Source organism: Lampetra fluviatilis, chromosome 3, assembly GCF_964198595.1.
Source record: "Lampetra fluviatilis chromosome 3, kcLamFluv1.1, whole genome shotgun sequence".
In the NCBI taxonomy this organism is placed as follows: Eukaryota; Metazoa; Chordata; class Hyperoartia; order Petromyzontiformes; family Petromyzontidae; genus Lampetra; species Lampetra fluviatilis.
Window position 1 is genome coordinate 29306413 of NC_136277.1, and position 22904 is coordinate 29329316.

Sequence of the window (22904 nt, forward strand, 5' to 3'; positions counted from 1 at the left end):
TTTTAGTTGAAGAATACATTTTGTCTGAATGTTTTTTTTCCTTAAACAAACTCTCGGATATTTCAATTCTTACGTTTTACGCATAATGGACATAAGTATCTTGGCAAGACATGCCTGGCTGGAGGAGTTGGCTTCTGTTTTTGAATATCTGCCAGAAGCATTGCGAGTTCGGGGCCAATGCGCATGCGTGTGTCAGAGTGTATGCGAGTGGATGTCTGTGTTTGTGTGTTTTAATGTGGTCTAATGGTTTTAATCATCACTGGTGGTGGCCGTGAGTGGGAGTCAAACTCGGGTTACAGGGTTCATAGCACAGTGCAGTAACCGTTACACTACTGCTCCCCGATTATCTGAAGCTGCCCTGAGCCTCCCCTAAGTCGACTCAACCTAAAATGAGTGCCTGGTGTGGTGTGTAAAGCATCACCACTAGAGAGACAAAGGCGGCCGGGCGTGGTGCTGGCCACCCAGCCCCTCGTGTGCCGAGCCGGCCTTCATAGCTGCTCGATAAAAGCACTTGCCCCAACAGTTTGTTAAAGCTACACGGGGGATCTTTGTATCATGGTTTTAAAGGCAACATCCACTCTCCATACTTTGGCGACTGAATGCATTTTTTTCATCCTCTTGCCTGTCTTTTCAGCTCCGCAATTTGACGGTTTAATTTTCATCCTTACATCACGATCCATCGGGTGAAAATCGCAGTCGGCCGCACCCCCGTTCTTTCTCCTTGCATGGCTCTGATTATCTTTCAACTGCTTCTCCAATCAGATAACAAAACACCGACCTCCTGACCCCGGCTCTCACACCCCCAGCTCTGCCTTAGTCTGGGTTGGGAAAATCCAGAACTCCCCCCACCCAACACTCTTGTCACTGAAGACCTCCCATGGCCCTGCAGATAAGGTTACACTCAACGGGTGGTCTTGCTCATTTGGTTAAGGCTATTTATTTTTTTAAAGTCCCACAGCATGTAAATATATGTGGAATGAAACAGGAAAAAAACATTTAAAAATATCTCTTAGGAAAATAAACGCCACACTCGACTGCCTGTTTGTGCATTTTGCCGAAGCCACGACGTGGCAAGTTGCCCCTCGAATTACAACCCGGAGCTTCATACCCCCATACCGGGCACCGGGCGCATTCAACAGCGTGGAAAGAACAAACACCAGCGTGTTTGGGGTTTCATGGCCTGCTGCAGTTGGCTGGCCTCTGGGCATTTCAAGCGTGATTATTAGTTTATCGTGCATGTTTGTCTATTTTTAAATAAATTGTTTTCTCAACTCCCGCAACCGTTCCGCCCACAATCACCTGCAACCACAACCGCCGGGCCGAGGGGCTCGCTCACTCGCGGGCAATTTTCCGAGGTTAAACGGCTTTGCGTTTTTAACTTCCTTTGCGCAAATTGTGTAAAAATAAAACTTACACAACATCGTAATGTGTAATGGCAAGAAGAACCGCCATACCCCCCCCCCCTCCGTTGTGGATGCCGATGCACGTGGTGTGACCGTCAGCACAAGGCTCAAAAATCGCTCAAGGCCTCTCGCTTAGTCAAGACCGTAAAAGGCCTCGTTTTTTTAACAGCCATTTCAAAGTGACCACAAAACGCCACGTTAACTGTGGGCCTTTCCGTAATTTTTATTTTATTTTATTTCCTCGCGAAACTCTTGACATTTTTGCTGAATAACCGTGAACCAGTAATGAAATTGGCAAAGCAGCAGTGCTCAACAATCGCACAAAGTTATCGGCCAAACTGGTATGCCGCCGTGGTCTGGTAATTTAAAACCAAGTGTTTTCACAACTGAATTTGACAGGAATTCTTTTGGCAGGTAACAAAACATGGTTTGCGGTTTCTGGTTTCGGAATGGAATGGAATGTGGAAACGGCATGATGGCATGCCAAGCACAACTCCAAACGTACCACACAGGTCCCCCCTCACACACACACCCCTGACCATTGTTTCAGCCAAATGCTCTTCGTAAAAACAAACCCAACCCAATCCAGAATGCCCGCACACACAAACACAGACTTGAGCATAAACGCACACTCACCCATATGTATTGACAAACGTAACCACTACTCTCACGCAGCATGCCATGTATGCCCAATAAGAAACAGACAATCAGGCCAATCTTTTCTACTATAGACACACAACACAGGTTATAAGGGCCTGGTTGTCCTTTTCGGAGAAGATTCTTACGATTCCTTAAATATTAGACACGTAACGATTCACCTCCCAGCGAGTCGATTAATTCACATGATTCACAATTATAATTCGAAATAAGAATCAACATTGTTCGTCTTGTTTTCACCATATAGCTTATACAGTACTGTTTGTCATTTTTGCTGTCCCATTTCTACAGTTGTGTTCGCCTATGGGCTAAATGTAACACTAGCACATCATTCACACAATTTGAAGCACTATCATGGGCACGACAATCGCTTTTAATCGATTAACTGAGACCATGAAAACATAGCCAAGTCCAGGCTCAGACAATCTAACAAATCTTACGCCAAAATAAAATGTCTCGATTGTGCCGTCATCGTTGCAGGACTTGCGACAATGATACCAGGACACCGAAACAATCATTACCTATATACATGTATTAAAAAAAACCTGAAGTTGCATATTAGAGGTGGTGACTGATAGTGTGCCGCGAGTAATGAGGATTTGGACAGGTGGGTCCCACCCACATCGCAGACGGCCGAATTGTGCTGCCTGTTGTGCACGGACACCTTTATTTCAATAGCTGCACATCAATGAATAAGATCAACGGGCTCACAGCGACATTAAAGCGTTACTCTAAAGAGCAATGTGTGGGGAGGCGGCAGCGTGTGCTTGGTCCGTTGGCCAGCGACAGTGATGATTCACCTACATGCACGACGCCCCGAGAAATCTGGCATCGGACGGCAAACCCCAGGGAACAGCGTGGGCTCCAGCCGATTTCAAACGGCAGCATCCGTGCACTAACGCGCACCGCTTCCTGAACCGACTTGAGGAGGTTCACTGAAGTGAAAGAGCCAATGAGCGTGGAGGAACACTTACATGTGCACGCGCGTACTTTTAAATACCAGGGGTGGAGCGATTGAGCCGCTCTCCCGCTCTAGCCACCAACCCATTCAATTAATTGTCGCAATTTGGGGTAACGATTCGAACAAACGATTCTTGTTTTAACGCTGCGGTGAAGGACAACGCTTAAAGCAGCTGCAGGGTTCACATGATCAATTACACACAGCGTGTACAAATCACAAAAATCCGATTCTTACAAACGTGAATAGGTCCATGTGTCGTGAGCTTAACTATTGATAACAATGAATGCATCGTTGCACCCCTGATTTTATATACATACACCCTATTCCGAATTCTATCAGCAATAAAACACTTCACCAACAAACATGAGGACCATTCATCAAGGTGGTTACACTGCTGGGGCTAGGGCTATCAGTAAACACATGTTGGCATGGCACATGAAAGGCAGTGCCCAGCCAACCCTAACAGTGCGGCCACGTGTGGCTCCTCATTTTCGATGCCTATCGCACCACCTGCCCATTTTAGGCTGAGCAGCCCTAAGAGATGCTCAGGCCAGTTTCTGCAGTTAATTTCCACTCGTGCTGTGCTCGTATTTTGTAGAGCGGTACACGAATCGCTGAAGCCATCGCTACCCACGTGCGTGTCAAGGTGGTACATACCAACGCACACTAAAGCAAACACAGGTCTGTACACTGGGGGCGTAGCTATCGGGTGTGCAGGCGGTGCAACTGCCCCGGGACCTATGGCTTGGAGGGCCCCGGACGCCCTGCTACGAAGACGCGGGGAAAGCAGACAAGGGGACCCCATTTCATTTCTTGTGCTAGGGGCCCATGCCAACCACACTACGCCATTGCCCTGCACAACCCTTGTAGGGAAGAATGAGTGCAACTACTTCTAGTCATCGGGTGCTTGGGGGAAAGGGAAGGTAGGTGCAGGGTGGGAAGCCAGCGGGTCATGGTGACCCATCTATTCCTGGCCACACAAAACATTCCACTCACACGTGTGTGTGGGAATTCAGACGGGGCAGTTAGACACACACACGGGCGCTGTGACGTCACCCACCCACGTGGGACAGCCAACCCGTGCTATTGGGACATGGGGGGCAGGTTTCTATGTGGAACGTACATATGTACATTATCAAAACTCAACTCTGCTATATCAAATACGAGCTCCATATCTCAAAGATTGTTCGGATTCCCGCATATTTGTAAAGTTTCGTCTCGGTTTCACGTCTGGATCCAGTCCGCTGGTGCTTCAGCATTTGGTTTGGCTCCACTTCGCCATTGCCTATTTCCACAGAAACATTTCCATAAAAACAGCAGTTTAAATAATGGGCCCTAACGCGACATCATTCCAACTACGAGCACCTTGACGTGCTCCAGCCCCTGCCGCAGAGGGAAAGAGCACGCGGTGTGAGGATGAGTGGACGGGGATGGATGAGTCGCCGGCCGACGTGAGTTGTGGCAGAGTGTGGTTAGCGGAAGGTTGCAGTGGGGGGTGTTGGAGAGGGAGGGGGGCAGCCGGCGGTAGGTTGGACGGTTGAGGAGTGAGGTAAGCTTCTGCATGTTGGCACACCATCCACACCAAAGCTTTACACGGCACCCTTAAACAAAGAAATAAACACCGCCCCTGGGGAGTGTTGACAAGTGAACTCCTTAATTAGGATTTGAGGAGGTGGGGCCAAAGGAAGCTCGTAAAGCAGCTCCAATTGTTTATGGAGGAGAGGTAGGTGGTGGGGAGAAGTGTTTTGGGGGAAGGGTGGTGAATGGCGTAAAGGGTGGGGGGGGCGAGGTTGTGGAGCATGTGGGGGTGCTGGGGAGGAAAGCTGCAAGAAGAGCGAGAGCAAAATGGGCAAAATATTTAAGTGCCGAGTGCCATGACCCATATAACAATGCTGAAAGGCTCTAAAAGCACCATCCCCCAATGCTGTTGCCACCAAAAATCCCCTGAATTCCAAAGATATTTTCTCTGAAACCAGCAGCACGGCATTACAAACAGCACGCGACACAAGCATCGAATCGTGTACGAGAATCCACATGTTTCGATTCAAATGTGTTGTACAGTATGAGGGAATAACATCAACCTTGCAAGCCAATAGAGATGGCTAGCTACCATTCATGGCCATGTAAAAAAAAAATCCTGAATCAAATCGTGACCCCCATTGTTGACTCGGAATCGTTACACTGTATCGACTCGACACGGGCAGTTGGTGAATCGTTCCAGCGCCAATAAAATAGAACGAGATGCAAAACATTATCGGTGGCTCATGGGGTTAGAACGATGCAGAAGTTATCAGGAAAACATGTGAAGCCACGCTTCAACGAAACCACTTCTGCTTTACATATGAATGTTTAAAACTTGCACGTAAAATCAGAAGACAATTTCTGGCGTCCACTCCTCTACTTCCCTTCCCTTCTGTCTGCCACAGCACCAGACCCTGGTCTCTGCTTCTGCTCTCTCGAAAAATTACGCTTTTTAAAAGGAATGAAAAAAAAATCTGAATTAATTTAAAGCCAAACTAGCTCCACAACGTAGGGGGAAACTGGTTGTAAATCCACAAATAGCAAACCAAACCGCAAAACTTGCCGCAGCTTACATAAATAGGTCACGTTAACTCCGTTTAACAGAAACATTTTTTTGGCCATGTCGGTTACTGACTGGGCTTGAGAGAATGTGAGCGACAGAGGGCAAACGGGCATGTAAATCACACGCAACACGTACCATGCGCTATGTTGGTCGGCATGGTGGTAGGGGTGGTGGGTTTACTGTGGGGAGAGGGGGGTGGGATGCATGACATGAGGATTGAGGGGTGTGTGGTATGGGACAACAGGGAGAGAGAACAGGTTGTGGAGGTGAAGGGGAAGGCAGTTGGTTTATATCCCCCAAGAGAGCGGCCACTACCCACCCCGTCGTGCTGGACTCTCTATCCCACAACCCCCCTCCATAACCCCCCACAAACTCCACCAACCCAACCATCACCCCTCCCTCCCTTTCCACCTCCCCCCACCCCGTGGTCCAGTCTATGGCCGGGGCAAATAACCCGAGTTAGCAGCCGGGCGGAACCGATCGTAGAGCCACGGCTGCGCTATCTCCAGGCATCTGACACCTCTGCACATATTTTTTTTCCACTGCGGCCCAGCTGGCGAGCCCGCAGTAGCGGAGTTATCGCGACGCCCGCCCACGCTCAGCCTCGGCAGGAAAACCACAAAAGCCGACGCTGGTGCACGCCGTCCGGTGGGCGACTGCGCTCGCCCGCCCGCCCGGCTCGAGTCACGCTTGCAGCACGAATGGCCCAAGTGGTGGCATTAACGGGACGATAGCTATTGGGGTCTTTTAGAATTGCTTTTCGTGTTTAATTTGTTGTTCTTCCCCCCGCCCGCCCGCACCTCTGATTAGCACGGTTGGCGACGTACGGTGCAAAACAATTTCAACGTACGTACATACCAAACATGTAGCAAAGGGCCCAGCAGCCTGTTAAAGGCTATACGGGGGATCTCTGTCTTTGTGTCTATATAGGTCAGGGGGTCGGCAAACCTGCGGCGTTTCGGGGTCGCATGCGGCTCTTTTAAGGACTGAGTCGTATTCACAACACGCATTGCGGCTCTTGAATTCGAACACAAAATGCCCCGTCGTCATTTTGGTTGCTGACCCCTGGTAAAGGTGGGAGATTGGCAGAGCAAGGTGGTGAGGCTGTGGTAAAAGTGATTGGGAATACGCTCTATGTATTAAATAAGCAAAACAATTGGAAATGAAGGGCGATTAAACGAAATTATTATCATGAATAAATGTCAATTCATTGCCGTCTGTCAATCCGCCGCTTGGGTGAAGGATTCCCCACGATGTGTTTGGTCGTGGGGGTTATTTGGTCGTACTTGACTGTGACGGTCAGTAAGGATTGGTGAAGGGGGGAGAGCAGGAATGATTCAGATATCTGATGTGTGTTTGTCTGTTCTATGATCCATACGTTCTTGTCTCCGTCTCTCAGTCTAGTTTTGCTGCATTATCTTTGCCAGTGTCCACGCTTGTAATCCATGTCACGCACCGATTGAAAACTTTCCTTTGAGGTACACTGCTTTGTTGCTTGTCATGACCAACATTTTTATATTTCCAAAATCACTCCAACCCGCTCATGGCTTAATTGTCGTAATCCTGGCCTGTGTTCAACAATTGGAATAGGCATACATGCCAATGTGTATCGAACAGCACGGTCACTCATCGGTGGCTCACTGTTTCTCAGCTGTTTCTCTCCACAATTATTTCCTTTTGTCTCTCCACCTTTGTTAGGTTCTGCAATCATTTGCTGCAGCCCATTTCCTTTGGCTGTTATAACGACCACGTCGTATGAAAACGTGAGACAGTTATTTCTGAAATCACATTTTCAGAAAATATCTGACTTCGGATACATTTTTTGAAGGGTCTCAGTGTAGCTATTTCATCGCTATCCATTTCTTTTCATAATCTATATCTTATATTATTCAGGTCATTGTGTGTGACACCTTGGATGACCGAATCAGCTTCCAATGAATCAAATGCCTTTTCATACCCGACAAAAGCCGGGCATGGCAGCATTTCTCTACCATAGACCACGGTACGTACGATCAATCAGATTCTCAACAACAACAAAAAACACCAACACAAATGTGAACTATAGCCCAATCTCTATTCCGTGCTTTACGTGTTCAGCAGGAAGAGCGAGGGTTTAAGGTGCACAATGGTGCCTGGGAAGTTTTACACGATCGTCACCCCGTGAACTTGTGACCCCCACTTGCACAGTGCCCGCACGCCAAACACGAAGCCCCGGACGAAGCGGCGTGCGTCCTTTTGATTGGCGACTTGTCATTGGGCAATTGAGGTCATCAAGCAGCCCGTGCTACCATACCACAATGTCTTCTCTGGCCCCAAAAAATAATCATTTCGCTAGCATTCATTCCTCGAAGCGCTGAGCAGCTGTGTTAGGGCTTGGATTGTAGGTGATTGTTACCTGTAATACACAGGCAATGATCAGATTGCTGGCCCATTAACCGTGCTTTGGGCTCTGATGAATAAATGATTTCCAAACCACCGTTGCCTCGTCTCACGCTCGCTGACAAGCCACTACACGTCAACCCCTCAGTCATGGCAAAAATAAAATGGTAGTGATTTCTTTCCCCCCAAATCAACGGCAGGCATTACGTCAATATCTGTATGCTTAATGACACCATCAGAGGCATGCGGTCTCAGATAAAAGGTCCCTCTTTCATTTATGAATACATTTATTTTTTTGTTCGCTCCTGCACTCTGCTGGAGCGACGAACAAAACCCGGTCCCCACTGTAATTATCCAACAATCGCTTCATTACGCTAATTGGCGAGGCGCTTGGGCGCTGGGCCGCTTTCAGTGAGCCCACAAGCTGGGCCTTTGCTGGGAGCAGGGGGGAGAGGGAGGGAGCCAACGCGCGGATGGCATTTTGCCTCGTTAACGAGCGGTGTCATTTACCTTCGAGCCATTGCCTCATTCCCTCTCCCTCCTCCCCAGCCGACCGCCCCACTCTCTCTGTCAAATTGCAAAGGGGCTAGCTTGCAGGGTTCTCTGGATAGACGGCGTACGTGCCACAGCCCTCTTCTACATGGGAGGATGCCGTGTTCGAGCGACACTCGCAATCTGCCGGACATGGTCGACGTAATAATCCTAGTAGGTTCGCAGCGGCGGCAGGGCTGCGATTAAAACCGCCGACACCGAACCAAACGCCGCCTTCGCTTTGTCTTGTTTCTAAATGCCACCCGAGCGCCCAAACAGCCCTTTGTGCTTCTCCTCCTGGCTTCTTGACCTCCTCGCTAGTGTTGCGAAGCGTCTTCCGGGTGTTATTCCGTCCGATTCGCAGCAAGGTAATGAGCGCTCGTATGGAGGACGCTCGTGCCTGGGCAAGTTGGTTTGAGAAGCGAGCTCTGAACGAACGGAGCTAAGTGGGTTGCGTAAGACCAACGCCAAAACCGTGGGACTCTTGAACAATTGTTGCCTAGGCAATTAGTGTGAAAATAACAACGTACCGTATTTACTCTACACTGTCAATATTGATTTTGTATATTAATAGAGTAGCAATAATAGTCAGAGCGTAACAGTGCATTGATTCATTGATTTAATTTGATTCTTACACGCACATGATACATGCATGGAATCATGGGCATAAGAATTGAACATTTTAGATGTTTACGTGCTCTTATGTTATTTGTTCATGTGACCCCAACATCCACTACATGTGATGCATTCACCACAATGTGTAAAAAAAAACACAAATTCTTGAATGAAATCGCGAACTCCGATCGTGACAGTCCATCAAATTACTTTGGGCATGACTTTTCACACAACCAGTTAAGACAAACCAACTTATTTTAGCAACTCAAACTATTCAGTATTTTGGTGAGCAAACAGAGATGCCTTCTGGAGAGACATTAAAATCATCTAGGCTCAGAGGTGACTCATGTTAATTAGTTTATATGTACTTGATAGCCCCAGCTCAGCTGAACGTGTTGTCATTCATTGATGTCGTTTAGTGGCAGTGATTGTTCAACGGTGTAGTAATAGGGGCAGTGACCTCCACAGCAGAGCTCTGTAAAATAAGCTGGCCTCTGGCAAAACGTAACCTTGTCAACCAAGTCAGATCTTTGCGGCTGGGCCAAAATCGAGAGCCTCCGTCGTTTTGAGATGGCATCGCTGGGGGTTGGGTCAGTCAGGATGGCTCCCATCCGAGAGCTTTGCTTTCCTGGCAGACTAGGCCCTGTGTGCTCAAAGATCTCAGACCAGCAACGCGAGCGCGCTTGAGACCGGTAGCGATCGATTGTCCAATTAACCGATTGCCTCGGGATGACCTAATCTAGCACGCTCGAGGCACAAATTGACTGGCGCAATTAATAGAGTTAATCGGCCGAACCTAATTCAAATTGCCTAATAGCGCCACTGCACTGAAGACAACGGGAAAAATAATCCGTGATATCTAACGGCCACTTGTGAGGTTAAAGCACCATGTGGGACTTTGGGAATTAGAGGGAAAATTCCTTTTTAAAAAATAAAGAAAATCCCAGCAAGATGAATACGATTTTCAAAACCAAGAGACTGGTTTTGGGCGGGATCTGTTAGGTCACTAATTGTGCCCTACAGAGCAGCAGAACCCTCTGACCAATTTACTTAATTGGTGCAGAGCTCAGCAAGCGTAATAGGGGGTTGTCCTCCCATTAAGCAAGGTCAGCAGAAAATCTTACTGTGCATTGCCCAGTGTTTTTTTTTATAACCAGAAAGCTCGTTTATGCAATCAGAACATGTTTTATTACACAACTCTCCACCCACTGTTATTATTTTTATTATATTCATTATGATTACACTCTTGTGTAGTTACACAGTATGCATAACAGATAATGGTGCAGCTTTATAATATCTTGGTCACATCAATGCTGGCATAAGGGCCTCCACTAAATGGAGCTCTGGAGAGCCCCGATAGAAGGAATTCTGGCCTACTCTTCCAAGCTGGCGAGACATCTTGCAAGAGGTGGGAGTAAGCATACTTCACTCCACCAAAACACAACCTGCAATCTCCTGACCACTTGCAGCCCCACACCTACAACACCTGGCAATCCCTGCCTGGCGACCCATCCAAATATATTAAATGACAATAAAGAGGCATAATTGGGCCAAGGTCAAGGTCACCATCGCACCACACCATCGCTTCCGTCCTTCTACTCGATCGTGCAATTGTAGTAAAGTAAATGCCAACCTAGCCTCCAAGGGCCGCTTTTTACAAAATCCTGCCATCTGAGTTTTTCTCTTCTCCATAGTCTACGACTTCTGGTAGCCCCTACTGTGCCTGTTTTGCTAAAATGTGCTTGTATTCAAAAGGCCAGAAACGTAATTTCTAGTTGAATTTTTAACATCCAACTCTACGACCCATATCTTAACTGTAAACTTCACATATCTACCATACTGTTCCACAAACTAGTTAATGCAGTTCATCAAACACCCATCCTGCTAACACAATGTCTCATGACCGCCTCCTCACAATGCATTATGCATAATACCACCCGAGTACAATACACTACCTCCACATTCTCTCCTCCTAACGACACCTGTGGCAGAGGAAGAGGTGTGCACATTAAATGAGTAGCACAGTGGCATACAGACACTTCACTAACTTGTCACACTGTAATTATAGTTTACACTGCTTGCTAATTGCCTTTACAATGCCACAGCATTATGGTTCATCGCAGGCATAATTGGGTCGATGTTTTGCCTGGGACCTCTTAACACATCTGCACTGTTGCTATTGTGGCTGTCTCCTCCCAACTCAGCTCCCTCTTCTTCTCAGCCACTTCCCCTTTCTGCTCCCCCATCGCTGAAACCCATTCGCTCACCCTAAAACCTCTCTCTTAAACCTCTCCCTTCCCCTATCTCACAACACACACACATGGCTCGTTATGAGTCCCCACGGGCCGGGCCTCGTGCCGCAGGGTTCCGGCATAGCAGGGATCAGTTGCCGTGCTGGCTCCAGACTAGGAGCTGGTGGAGGTGATAATTGAGAAAGCTCTGGGCACCGCGCTACGAACACCACGTGCATGCCACGCTGCCAGAGTTAGCTCGCAAATACCAAGCGCTAAAATAGTCCTCCTGGCCACATGAGCAGCCAACAGAGCAATGAAAGTGCCTTCATTGGTATCGTCTCATTCCCCATGCCACAGTGAAAGTGTAGTTGTTTTATTTCCATGCATTTATTCATTGATTAATATCGATTCCTAATATCAGGATGGATGCATAAAACTGGTTGTGCAACAGTTTTCCACAATCGTATGTGTTGTCGGTAATCGGCCAACTGCATTGCTGCAGCCACAACATGTGCTGCTATTTTACACAATGTAAAAAAAAACCAGATTCCTGAATCGGATTGTGGCCCTGAATTGTGACAATCGAACAGCATGGGGAAGGTGGCAGAATTGTTCCACCCCTAATTCCCGGAAAGTTTAGTTTTTCGTTTTCATAAATTATGTTAATGCTCACATTACATAAGCCTTTACAATTGAAACAGCTCCAAATGCCAAAACGTACTAAACATGAACACAGCGTTTGTCAGCTTGTTCGGTTGGAGCAAAGTCGAGTTGTTTTCTGCTGAGAAATAATAAAGAAAAATATGGCCTTGGTGCCTAAAAATAATCTGGCTCGCATCAATGGTCTCATTATAAGGACCCTAATTGTCAGCACATGAACCCATGCTTTCACACACCACGACCTGTGAACCGCCCAGAAAACAACACCTCGTGGCCAAGTGAAAGAATAACTTAACTTACTGTATTATTATGCTTACTCAGTAACAAGAAATACACGGAAAAGCTATTAATGGGTCATCATCCACGTTAAATTAACCAAATCACATACACGTGTGTAAGGCACGCAGGTCTTGCTTGCAAAGTGTCTCATGTCATTCCAATCGCTTTCGCCTTGTATAATAAGAATGAAAAAACACACTTAAGTAGATTATCCTTGGTGTCTATTGGCAGCATCATTTTTACAGACTTACAAAACGGCCTTTAAAAGACACATTCCTTCATTTCTCAAATGGATAAATACCTGACGAATATGTTGAATAACAGGTACAGGTAATAATGTACCGCTCTTTGTCAATCTACTGCTGGATGAAGGCTTTCCCCCACTCGGCGTCGGCGATAGGGGTGGGGTTGGCCATCACCATGCTCGTGAGTGGGTTGGTGAAAGTGGAGAGCATAGAACCACAGTACAACAATTTATTATATTGCACTGCCCTCTGTTGCCCACCGAGTATCACAATCCCGCAAGCGCTGATGACAACCTCGTTGGAATGGTGATCACCCATCAAAACACATTCCAGGCTCAAACCCTCCTTAGCCTCTGAGATCTGACAAGATGGGGGCACATTCCGCAAGCTTTTTTTTTATGTAATCTCCTTTAAATGCATCCCATCCACATTTCCGCTGCTCAGCAGTATCTGTCCAATAAACGGTAATAAACTTGGACTAGCTTCCACTTCACGGTTATTCATCAGCAAGCTGTGGCCTTGTAAATATCAATACCACCGCGTGTCCGGCGTCGCATGTTGCAGTGACCACCCGTGAGTGAGCCCCTACGCGGGGCCATGCTGGATACTGCAGGATAAGCATCGCTGCGGAAATCTGCGTCCTGCCATTGCTATCGGGTGAATCACCAGCAGATACGCGTTTGCGGTTGTGTCATGTTTCCTTTGGTCGTATAACTCCCTGGCGCAGGGAGCGGCGGGCTTGCCATTTTATTTGTTGAAAAAATAAAAAAATCCCTCCTGCACGAATTGGTATCGTGGGCTGCAGCCAAAGGCACCGCTGTGCATTTGCGAGCGAGCCTGCTGTCTGTATCGGGAGCCAGCAGGCACGCTCACAAAGCCTGGCAGGGCACATCATGCCAAAGAAATCACGAAAAGTTATATAAATAAATAAACAACCTCTAAATTACGAGTGGAGATAATCCAAAAAATGTAATTCATCGTGGCACAGGTTACGTGTGTGGACGTTACAATTGTCATGGCGTGACGTAAATTGAAGGGAAGCCAAACAGACGCGACATATGCTTAATAATGTATACTCTACATGTAGTGGTCATTGCACAATTGATATATGATATATAGATCTTCCAGTCCTGATACACACACACGACGATGACTTCTGGGGCAAGTGTTGTTAGCAAGTGGCCTATATGAAGCCCAACATACCACACAAGAGGGTGGTGTTGCCAGCCCCATGCCTGGCCGCCTTTGTCTTTCAAGAGCTGATGTTTACACACCGCACAAGCTTGTCATGTTAACGCTTTGTAGACCTAGAGGATGCCCAATGCCGGTTCAAATACCGCTTGCTAATGATGTTAACCACGGGCAATAATGGTACTTGGGTCACCCAGTTGGTAGCACAGAGAGCCAACCCCTGCACCAAAGACAAAGATCCCCCCTATAGTCTTAGCAGACAGTGGGGACAAGTGCTGTTAGCGCGCACCCATGAAGGCCGGCACGATACACCAGGGGGTGGGTGGCCAGCACCACGCCCGACCGCCCTTTGTCTCCCTAGTGGTAATGTTTACACATCACACCAGGCACTTATTTGAGGCTGAGTCGACCTAGGGGAGGCTCAGGACCAGTTAAGATAATCGTTACCGGTGTTGGCCATTAGCGGGAATCGAACTCGGGTCGCCGGGTTCGTAGCCCAGCGCGCTAACCGCGACACCACCGCTCCCCCACAAACCCCTGCACCAAAGATATGCATACAAACATTTGCACCCGTGAATGAACAATTATATGGCCATGTCATCATCTGCAATGACTCACTCGCCGAATATATTGCCCTGAGTGCGTTTGCATCTACGCACATGAGCAAGCGTACGTGCACACAGTATATATTTCGAGCCAACTGCTTGATTGTTGCCATGCAGATTAAAAACTAGTGGCCACAAGATCAGATTTTTCCATGTCCACGATGATGAAATACCCACACATTTTTTTCCAGCACTATGGGTCAACGTGGGCTCCTTTGCCATCTTATCGGAACGGGGAATCTGATTTAATCTTGGAAGGGTGTACACGAGGTTTGGCTCGGTGGGGACGAGGGGCGGTGGGAGGGGGGCGAGAGTGGGAATTGATGAACTCCAGCCCAATCAGCAGACATGTTGGAGCGAGGTCGCACCTGTCTAAGCCGTTTCGTCAGGATCCAGGATTCATTTAAATTTAAGCGCACGCATGTACGCACGCACGTACGTATGCAAGCACCCATATCGTTGCACGACCGCCACACGGACGGCTGGCAGCCAGAAATGGAATAAATGAGGGTTTTACGGGATTGTTTTTTTTTTACACAAAGAATGGTAATAAAAATGGGCGGGAGGAGTGCAAGGGGAGTGATGCACGGAAAAAAGGGAGTGAAAATTCCCCCTCCCCTCCCCCCCTCAACACATCATAGAGATTGCAATCCTCAAGAGACCCACGGACCCATTACCAACTCACTCCCTCCCTCCCTCACTTTCCCCCAACCCCGCGCACACACACACACATCTCGCCATCTCATGGGGCCAAGCAACTAGGAATCTGCTGCCAGAAGCAAGCTTCTGTGTTTGCCCCAGTTGGGCTTGGCAGTGGTCCATGGGAACTGAAGAGATTTTGAGGTCCAAACAGCCCTCCTCCTCCTCGAAGGCCAAGCAGAGCAGGCCCTGCCCTGTCCACAGCCTCCCCTGCCCCGCGGCCTTCCCTTCCCCTGGCTCGCCATCACCGCGCTATGTGGCCACCCTGCTGGCTGCTTGCCGGCGCGCGCCAAACGGACTGGGCAGCCCCTCCTGCCAGGAGGAAGCCTAACAAAGTGGCTGCCACTCAGGGTAAGCAGTTGGCTGTCAGGGAGTGCGGGAGGGGGAAGAAGGGGCGGGCAGTCCAATTGGTGGGGGGGGGGTATTAGGGGAGCCAGGAGGAGAAAGAGGGGGATGGGAGGTTCAGAAGGGAGGGGGGGGATTGGAGGTTGGGAAGGGAAGCAGATCAAGCGGGAGGCTATGGGTCTGGGGGAGGTGTGTCTAGGTTCGCAGTGGGTCAATATGGGAGCACCTGAGTTTTGTGGTTGGGGGGGGTGGGGTACGGATTTAATAATTGGTGGAGTGTGAGTGGCGAAGGCTGCGTTCCTCCTCCCAGCCATCCGTCTGAAGGCTCGCCAGAAGGGCAAATTATAACCACGCTCTCGGGAGCAATTCACTTCCAAAAGAGCTCCCTCCACCTCACAACCCAGCCGCACCACCAGTCAGCTCCCCCGCCCAAACCAATTCCCTCCCGACGCTTTGCCGTGGATGTGCATGCGCATGTAGCGTGTGTGTGTGCGTGTAAGTATGCACGCATGTGCATGCGTGCGGCAAGGACGCAGAATGTTTGGGAAAGCTTTTCCTGCCCTTGTTGGAGGTTTGTTTCCTTCTGATTTCCTCCGGCTTCAAAAGCAAATTCAAACAATCCCAGCTTCCTTCTGTGTCGGCCAACAAAGCTAATTGTACCGCGTTGTAGGAATGCAAGCCGTCTTGTGTGTGTCTGTGATCAATCCACGTGGGTACTCACCGAGCTGCGTTCTCTCTCTGATGCCAGGTAAATCAGCAGCAGCAGCATTGGCAAGAGATAAAAAAAACACAGCAACACAAGAAGCGGGCGTTACATTATAAATATTTTCACGTTCCCCTGCTGTTAACATTCAACATCGCTTGCCCATTGTACAGTTTAAACACCCATCAGGGACGGGACGTGAGGGTGTTATGGGAATAACTGCGAGGTGTTTTAAAATTTGATAAAAGCCGCACACTTTGTGGATTCAGCCAACATCCGGTCCTTTCCCTCTGATGTGTTTTCGAGTTGTACCACGTGTTGTTCAACAGTGTCCGACGTTTCACTCCATGTGCTGGTAGCTTACCCGAACAACACGCGGCACAAACCCAAAAACACATCAGAGCACTATAAAGCGTAACTGTGAAAACCTACATAGCAGTCAACTCAACCTTTCACCGATAACATCGTGTGTCCTTAAAAAAATATATATAATAGGTGACGTTTTGGGCAATGGCCCTTCTTCATAGTGCAAGAATGATGTTCAGTTATTTTTTTTCATTTTAAGGCCAGTGTTATTGATGAATGTTAATGATTGTGCACCACTGCCAAAGGCAGCACGACGAAAACCATTTGTTCAACCACGCGGCGCAGTGTCCGGTCACGTCCTCCACGCCCGTCAGCGTCCTCCGCATGTCACGCCCTCGGCTCACCCCGGCCGAGGCCGAGCTCCCTCTCACCTCTGTGGTCGACCTCGTGGTTCTTGTCGTCCTTGAGTGCTTGCAGGTGGGCGGCGGCGGCGGCAGCGGCCGCCTGGCTCCCGAGCGCGCTGGACAGAGCCAGCAGCCCCGCCGCGTTAGCCGCACTACTGCCCGGCATCGGGGGCAGCCCGGCGCCGGGCAGGCCGGCAGCGTGCGGGGGAAGCGGCACCGGAGGAGCGTGCGCGTGGGACAGGTGCTGCGCCTGCAGCTGGTGCTGCTCGCCGGGAAGAACGAGGTGGGGAGCGGAGGTGTTTTTTCGGCCACGAGGTTCGTTGAAGGGGTGCGGCCGAGTCGTTCGTCCGTCCGTGCGCAGATGCGCAGACGTGTGTTGGTTGGAGGGTGCGTGCGTGTATTTATGGTGGACAGTTTGTGTGCGTGCGTGTTGCGTGCATGCATTTTTGTGTTTGTGTGGTTGAGGGTTACCACAATCATGTTGTGTTTGTGGTTGAGATTTTTTCGCATGCATGCAGTGGTATTTGCATTCCGGCAAGGGGGAAGGGGAGACAGAAGGCAAGACATTAATTTACAAAACTCTGCTACCAATAGATAAATTAATAAAGTGTATGTAATGAACATGTGGGAGCTGTGTTCACGCCATGCACTGCACGCCCGCTGTAAAATTGCAATATTAGAGCAGGTTATAAAGGAGCGTTCAATAAAACTTTGCAATGTAAAGTTCAATAAATTATAATGCTGATAAAAATTAAATGTGTGCCCTATTTAAATTCAGTAATACATACCACACGAAGAGACCTATTTTATGAAAAGCAGTATCTTTGAGAGCAATAAAGTCACATGCCCTTGGAGACCAGAATGGTGGCGTTGATCCCTTATGAATTAAACGGAGTAAACCTGATCGCTGCTCACTCAATGATTTTTCTACATCAAGGCACCCAGATGCCGACAAATACAGGTTTATTTCTAAACGGGAGTCATTGTTATTATGATGATTATTTGGAGTGGAGCAGCAGCGGCAATGGTTAGTGCAGAGCACTGTGAACCCTGTGTCCCGTGTTCAATTCCCAGCCACAGCTGACAATTTTGGAGTTATTGAACCGGTCCTGGCAGCCCCCCCCCTACCCATCCCCCACCCACCTAACCCTTCACAAACGCGCATTGACTGGCGAGATGAAGTATGTTCAAATAACCTCCAAAGGGGCTATCTATGTACGTGCATTGCCACCACCAATTTTTCTCTTCCCTTCCTCTCGCGATTTCTCACCAAGTAACACCACTCCCGTTCAATTTGCCCTGCAGCGATTTTCTCCACTTTGCCACAAATCAATATTCAGGTGCCACACCGTTTGTGGATGGTTTTCTCCCAAAACATCGGGTAGCCGAGTTGTATTTTCAAAACCAGTATGAGCTTTTTTTCGTCCGTCCGTATGAATATAGCAAGGGTGCACTGATCCTTAAGGTCCACTGTTCATCAGATTAAATCTTATTCAGTTTCACTTGCGATGTCAGGTTGCGCCACGTGTTGTTCGACATGATGGGAGTTTCTTTGTTCCCAAACATGTTCCCATCACGTGGAGCGATGCATGGGGCATCGTGCCGATCAACACGCAGCACAACCCGAAAACGCATCGGAGAGATACAAGCAAACGCATCTTAGTTGCTGACGTATTTCTCTTGTTTATCACCTTATTTCTCACCCTCCATCCCCCCTCCACCATAGTTCGCTTATCCTAAGTGCATCCCCTGCTCTGAAAAGCACCACTTGTGTGCTGTGACTGTTCAGAGAAGGGAACCCAACAGCAGCCGCGCACGCACGCCAGCTGCCCCACATGTGCGCATTGGCGCACGGGAAAGTTGGGGGGGGGGGGGAGTAAAAGACTAAACACATTCTGGCTTCCCACATCAAAATGAAGGCCTCCAGACGCGCACACACAAATGGAGTGGGGCGTCTACAAAAACCAGGAGCCTGACCGATGTTGGTGGCCATTCAAAAACCTCATCCTCTTCCGCTCCCATTAGTATTGTACAGTTGTAAAATGAAACATTAAGCAGAAGCAGAACTGGTTTTCAAATGCATTTAACGGAGCAATCTCTATTAACTTTAGCAATGACCGTTTGATGATTTGCATGCCTGAACATTTTCCAGCTTTTTTTTCTTTCAAGTGGTGTATTTTTTTTGGATGCATATTAAGTGAAATTTACAGGGCACAGTTGGTCAAGTGTAGGCAATAGGCCGAGGCGCTGGCTCTTATTTTCAGCTTTGTAACGCGTGCCGAGAAGATGGCGTGACTGGGAGGATGAGGACCGGCCCCACCACTACCAACACCACCACCGCTAGTTCATTTGCGTCTCCCATGCTCAGTGAGACACCATCTTGCAGCCAATCGGCTCCAGCAGCAAGCGAAAACATACCGATGCACCCCAGCCCAACGCCTCCTCCAAAAGCAGAGGAATTTATGGACACAAAAAAATGCATCTGGCTGCTGCTTTCTTCTCATAGGCTTGGAGTTGGGTGCGTGCAGCCGATTATGCAATTAGTAATGTATGCAAAAATACACGAGAGGGTTTTACGGGTGCGATAAGCACCTGTGTATGCTTGCCCGGGGCAGATCATGTGTTCCGACTTAGGTTAGGCATTTAGGGCAGCCGCCACAGGCTTCTCAAACCCCCCACTTACTGAGGCGACCGGCTGGCAGATAACTGCTGTTGTGTTATTTTGAGGTCGGACAATGGGTCTTGAAAATGTTGCCGACCTGTAAAATTACTAGGGCTCCAAACAAGGCGGCTCTTTTTATTATTATTATTATTTAAAGGCTGCTGCTGAGCACAAAAAGAAGCAGAAGGTGCTCGCCTCAGACATTATATTTTTTTCCCAAACACGTTTCAACTGCCGGGCGAGCGGGCCTGTGGTTCACACACAGCCTGTGCAGTCTTCTTCTGAGGTTCTTAGGTTCCTGTCCAGGGCATTGACCGCCATTTTAAAGTTAAACAAATTATGATTTGCTGCTGCTGCTGCATTAGCAGTGGTGCACAAGCATAATTAATACGAAAACTCACATTCATCAACAGCACCGCATGAAAAGAAAACATGACATTCGTAGAAAAGGTGATGTTTCGGGCAATGACCTTTCTTTCGCAGCAAATAAAATGCAGTGTTAAAGCCAATGTTGGCAAATCACAGTCACAATTATTATGCGACTAGACTATTGGAATCCAATCAAACAAATCCATTGAGATCACTTGACTGGCTTCACCCTCATGCAAAGTTAAAGAACATATTGGGTGGATAAAATGCCCTTGAATGAATACATTCATTGTAACTTATGGTAGCCGATGGCAACATCAATGTTATCATCAGAGCAAATCCGCCTGGTTCTTTTATTTTATACATACACGACCGTCACATTTACACGAGTGTATATTAAGCCAGGTGCATAGATATTTCGCACTCCGTAGCTTAGAAATGACCACGTAATAATACGTGCAACATTTCCATGGCATTTCCTCAAGCCTCCATTGAATAAAAGCGGATCCTTTTCACTGGGCTCTTACCTAGTTTATAAACGCATCATATGAATGAATTATGATGTACAAACACATATTGTGGCACAACACTGAGCTGCCACTTCAGTCAGGGTTATGGCTTTTTAAATCCTTTATATTAAGTTCACTTGCTTGCTTGCACGCTTACGACCGTGCAAATCTTTCGGTCGTTTTTTAACCCACTTCCCGTGATCCAATCGAGCTGACATTTTGCACACAGACTCGTTGTGCGTGACAATTTATTTTCGTGAAAAAAAATTTCCAAAATTTTCCACTTTTTAGGAAATTTTTTTTTCATATTTAATTTAAAATACCAATGTGATAAAAATGAAACTCTTACTAAAAAAAAAACAGAAATGAATAATAAAATAAAACCGATGCCACGCATATAAAGGATTTATAGTGAAAAACTTTTTTTTTACGGGTTAATTTTTAAGGGCTAAGCTGCATGAAGTGGCCTGAGTTAACAACCAATGAAAGGTTTAGTTGCACCAGTTCATCGTATTGCATTAATTCATCCAGGTTGTAATGAAGTTATAATTACTGGGACATTTACACCGACTTTATAAACCTCAAAGGAACACAAAATGTGAGCTCAGGAATAAAGTTAAGAATAATTGTTTCGAGTTTTAAGCAACCTGCATGTACGTTGATAAAAAAAGAGAGAGAAATGAAAATTCTAATTAATAAAAAAATATCATAAATTTTGATTTAAAGCTTTCGTGACTGCAGGGATTCATCTTCTTGGTTCTCTCGGTAAAGTCACGTAGAATGGAAATAATAAAATAATAAAAAGTAAACATTTTTGTATTTTATTATGTTATGTTTTTATTATTTTATTATTTTCCTTTTACATGACTTTACCAAAAGAACCAAGAAGAAAAAGATCATAATCGGAGGCACTTTCAAAAATAAACAGTCTTGTTGGTAAAGGCGTCAACAAATGTGGCCCCCTGCTATTACCGGTGCAACGTTACTAATAATAATTACAAAATATTTAGACCAAAAAACTCCCAATGTATATACTAGGGCAAGAAAAAATTCCCCCACGACCCAGGTAAATCTACGATGAAGAATACAGTGCGTGGGTTGGGGCGTTGGCACAAGGTAGGGTTGAGGATCTGTGAAGCGTGGTAATTATGCTAACGAGCCCGCCTGCATCACCGCCCTCGGGGAGGAGGATCTAAGAAGATGTCAGGACGGGGAACAGCGACCGACTATTATCCGGCACCAGTGCGTCTGGCGAGATAGCATCGGCCCTGGCCAGAAGAGCCCTGTAGCGTTTGTGGGGGGGGGGCTGGAAGGGGCCGAGTCGCCCCCCACTGCTGAAAACTCAATCCCCCTCTTCTAAATTCACATTACCATCGTCATTATTATTAGCTAAGGCTAACCCACTGCTGGATGAAGGCCTCTCCCAATCTGCCGCCACCTCTCTCAATCCTGCGACGCAATAATCCACCTTGAAACCTGCACGCAAACTAATTTTCAAAATTATTACCGTTCACGTAAAAAACTGTCTGCAATCGTTGGAGGGAGCTTTGAAACATTAACATAATTAATCGACGTGCGTCGCAGCCTTCCCTCACATAGGGGGTCAGAGCTAGAGTAGAATGACAGACAAATGCTGATATTGTTACTTATTCTGGTTTAGAATTTAGCATGTTTCACGTACATTTTATCATTGACTATTTTGCACACCCCCCCCCCCCCAAGTGTTTCTATGTCCCCCACCCCTCTTCTTACCCCTTTAAACAAGGTCACGCTACGGGGTTTGGGCGAGAACGGAATCGGTCCCGGCGAGCGGAAAATGAAACCGCTTTGGCCGTTTGAAAAGACGGCGGCGCTGTTGGGGAACAGCGGGCGGGGGCAAGCAAGCTGTGCGGCGAATCTTGAAAACTCTGCAGGGTTAAACCGGCACAGGAGACTCCACCGACATCCCACTAAGTCTGGTAGCATGGAGGCAGGCGGTGGCAGAGGGGGGGGCCCTATTGATCAATGATGCCCACAGACGCCGCTTAACAAACGGCCTTGCGCAGCGCGGAGGGAGACGCAGTGGCCGCGCGTCACCTGGAGCGGATGTCCCGACGGAGTGGAATTTTCTTTTTATTTTGACAATTTGGCTGGACGGCAGACACTAGGGCTGGCGGCGACGAGGTGTGAGATTTGAGGACGAATCTGCCGCTATTCGTCAGCCAGCTCAGTCTAAACAACATCTGCACCAGTCTCTGGGGCCAAAACCCCTGTCTGTAAAGAACACGAAGCACGCTGATGCTTTCTTAACAACTAAAACATAAATTATAGGCAGGTTTATATAGACGTGCACGTTTTACAAGCGTATTTTCTCAAATTATTGTTAACAAATAGATACATTGTTTGTGTGTTCTGCTCATGTGACATTAATTGAAAGTTAATTTAAGCAGAAACTACACATAAATTATTTCAATACAAAAATACAACCATTTACAACATTTTTGCCGAGTTAGCTACTGTCCATTGACACAAAAATACAATTCCATATTTCACTATAATACAGGCTGCTGCAGCATTAATATGA

At 47.5% G+C, this 22904-nt stretch overlaps 1 protein-coding gene across 3 annotated transcripts in view; it reads right to left on the reverse strand.

The window, feature by feature from the left end:
* The window catches only part of LOC144930979 (transducin-like enhancer protein 4), a 66571-nt gene that overhangs the window by 15435 nt on the left and 28232 nt on the right, over window positions 1-22904 (reverse strand). For all 3 annotated transcript variants that reach the window (XM_078854809.1, XM_078854807.1, XM_078854808.1), the window contains exons 7-8: window positions 16829-17063; window positions 16110-16126 (exon numbers count right to left, since the gene is read on the reverse strand). In XM_078854809.1, coding sequence (XP_078710935.1) covers window positions 16110-16126; window positions 16829-17063 — 252 coding nt within the window. The remainder of the gene's footprint in view (window positions 1-16109; window positions 16127-16828; window positions 17064-22904) is intronic.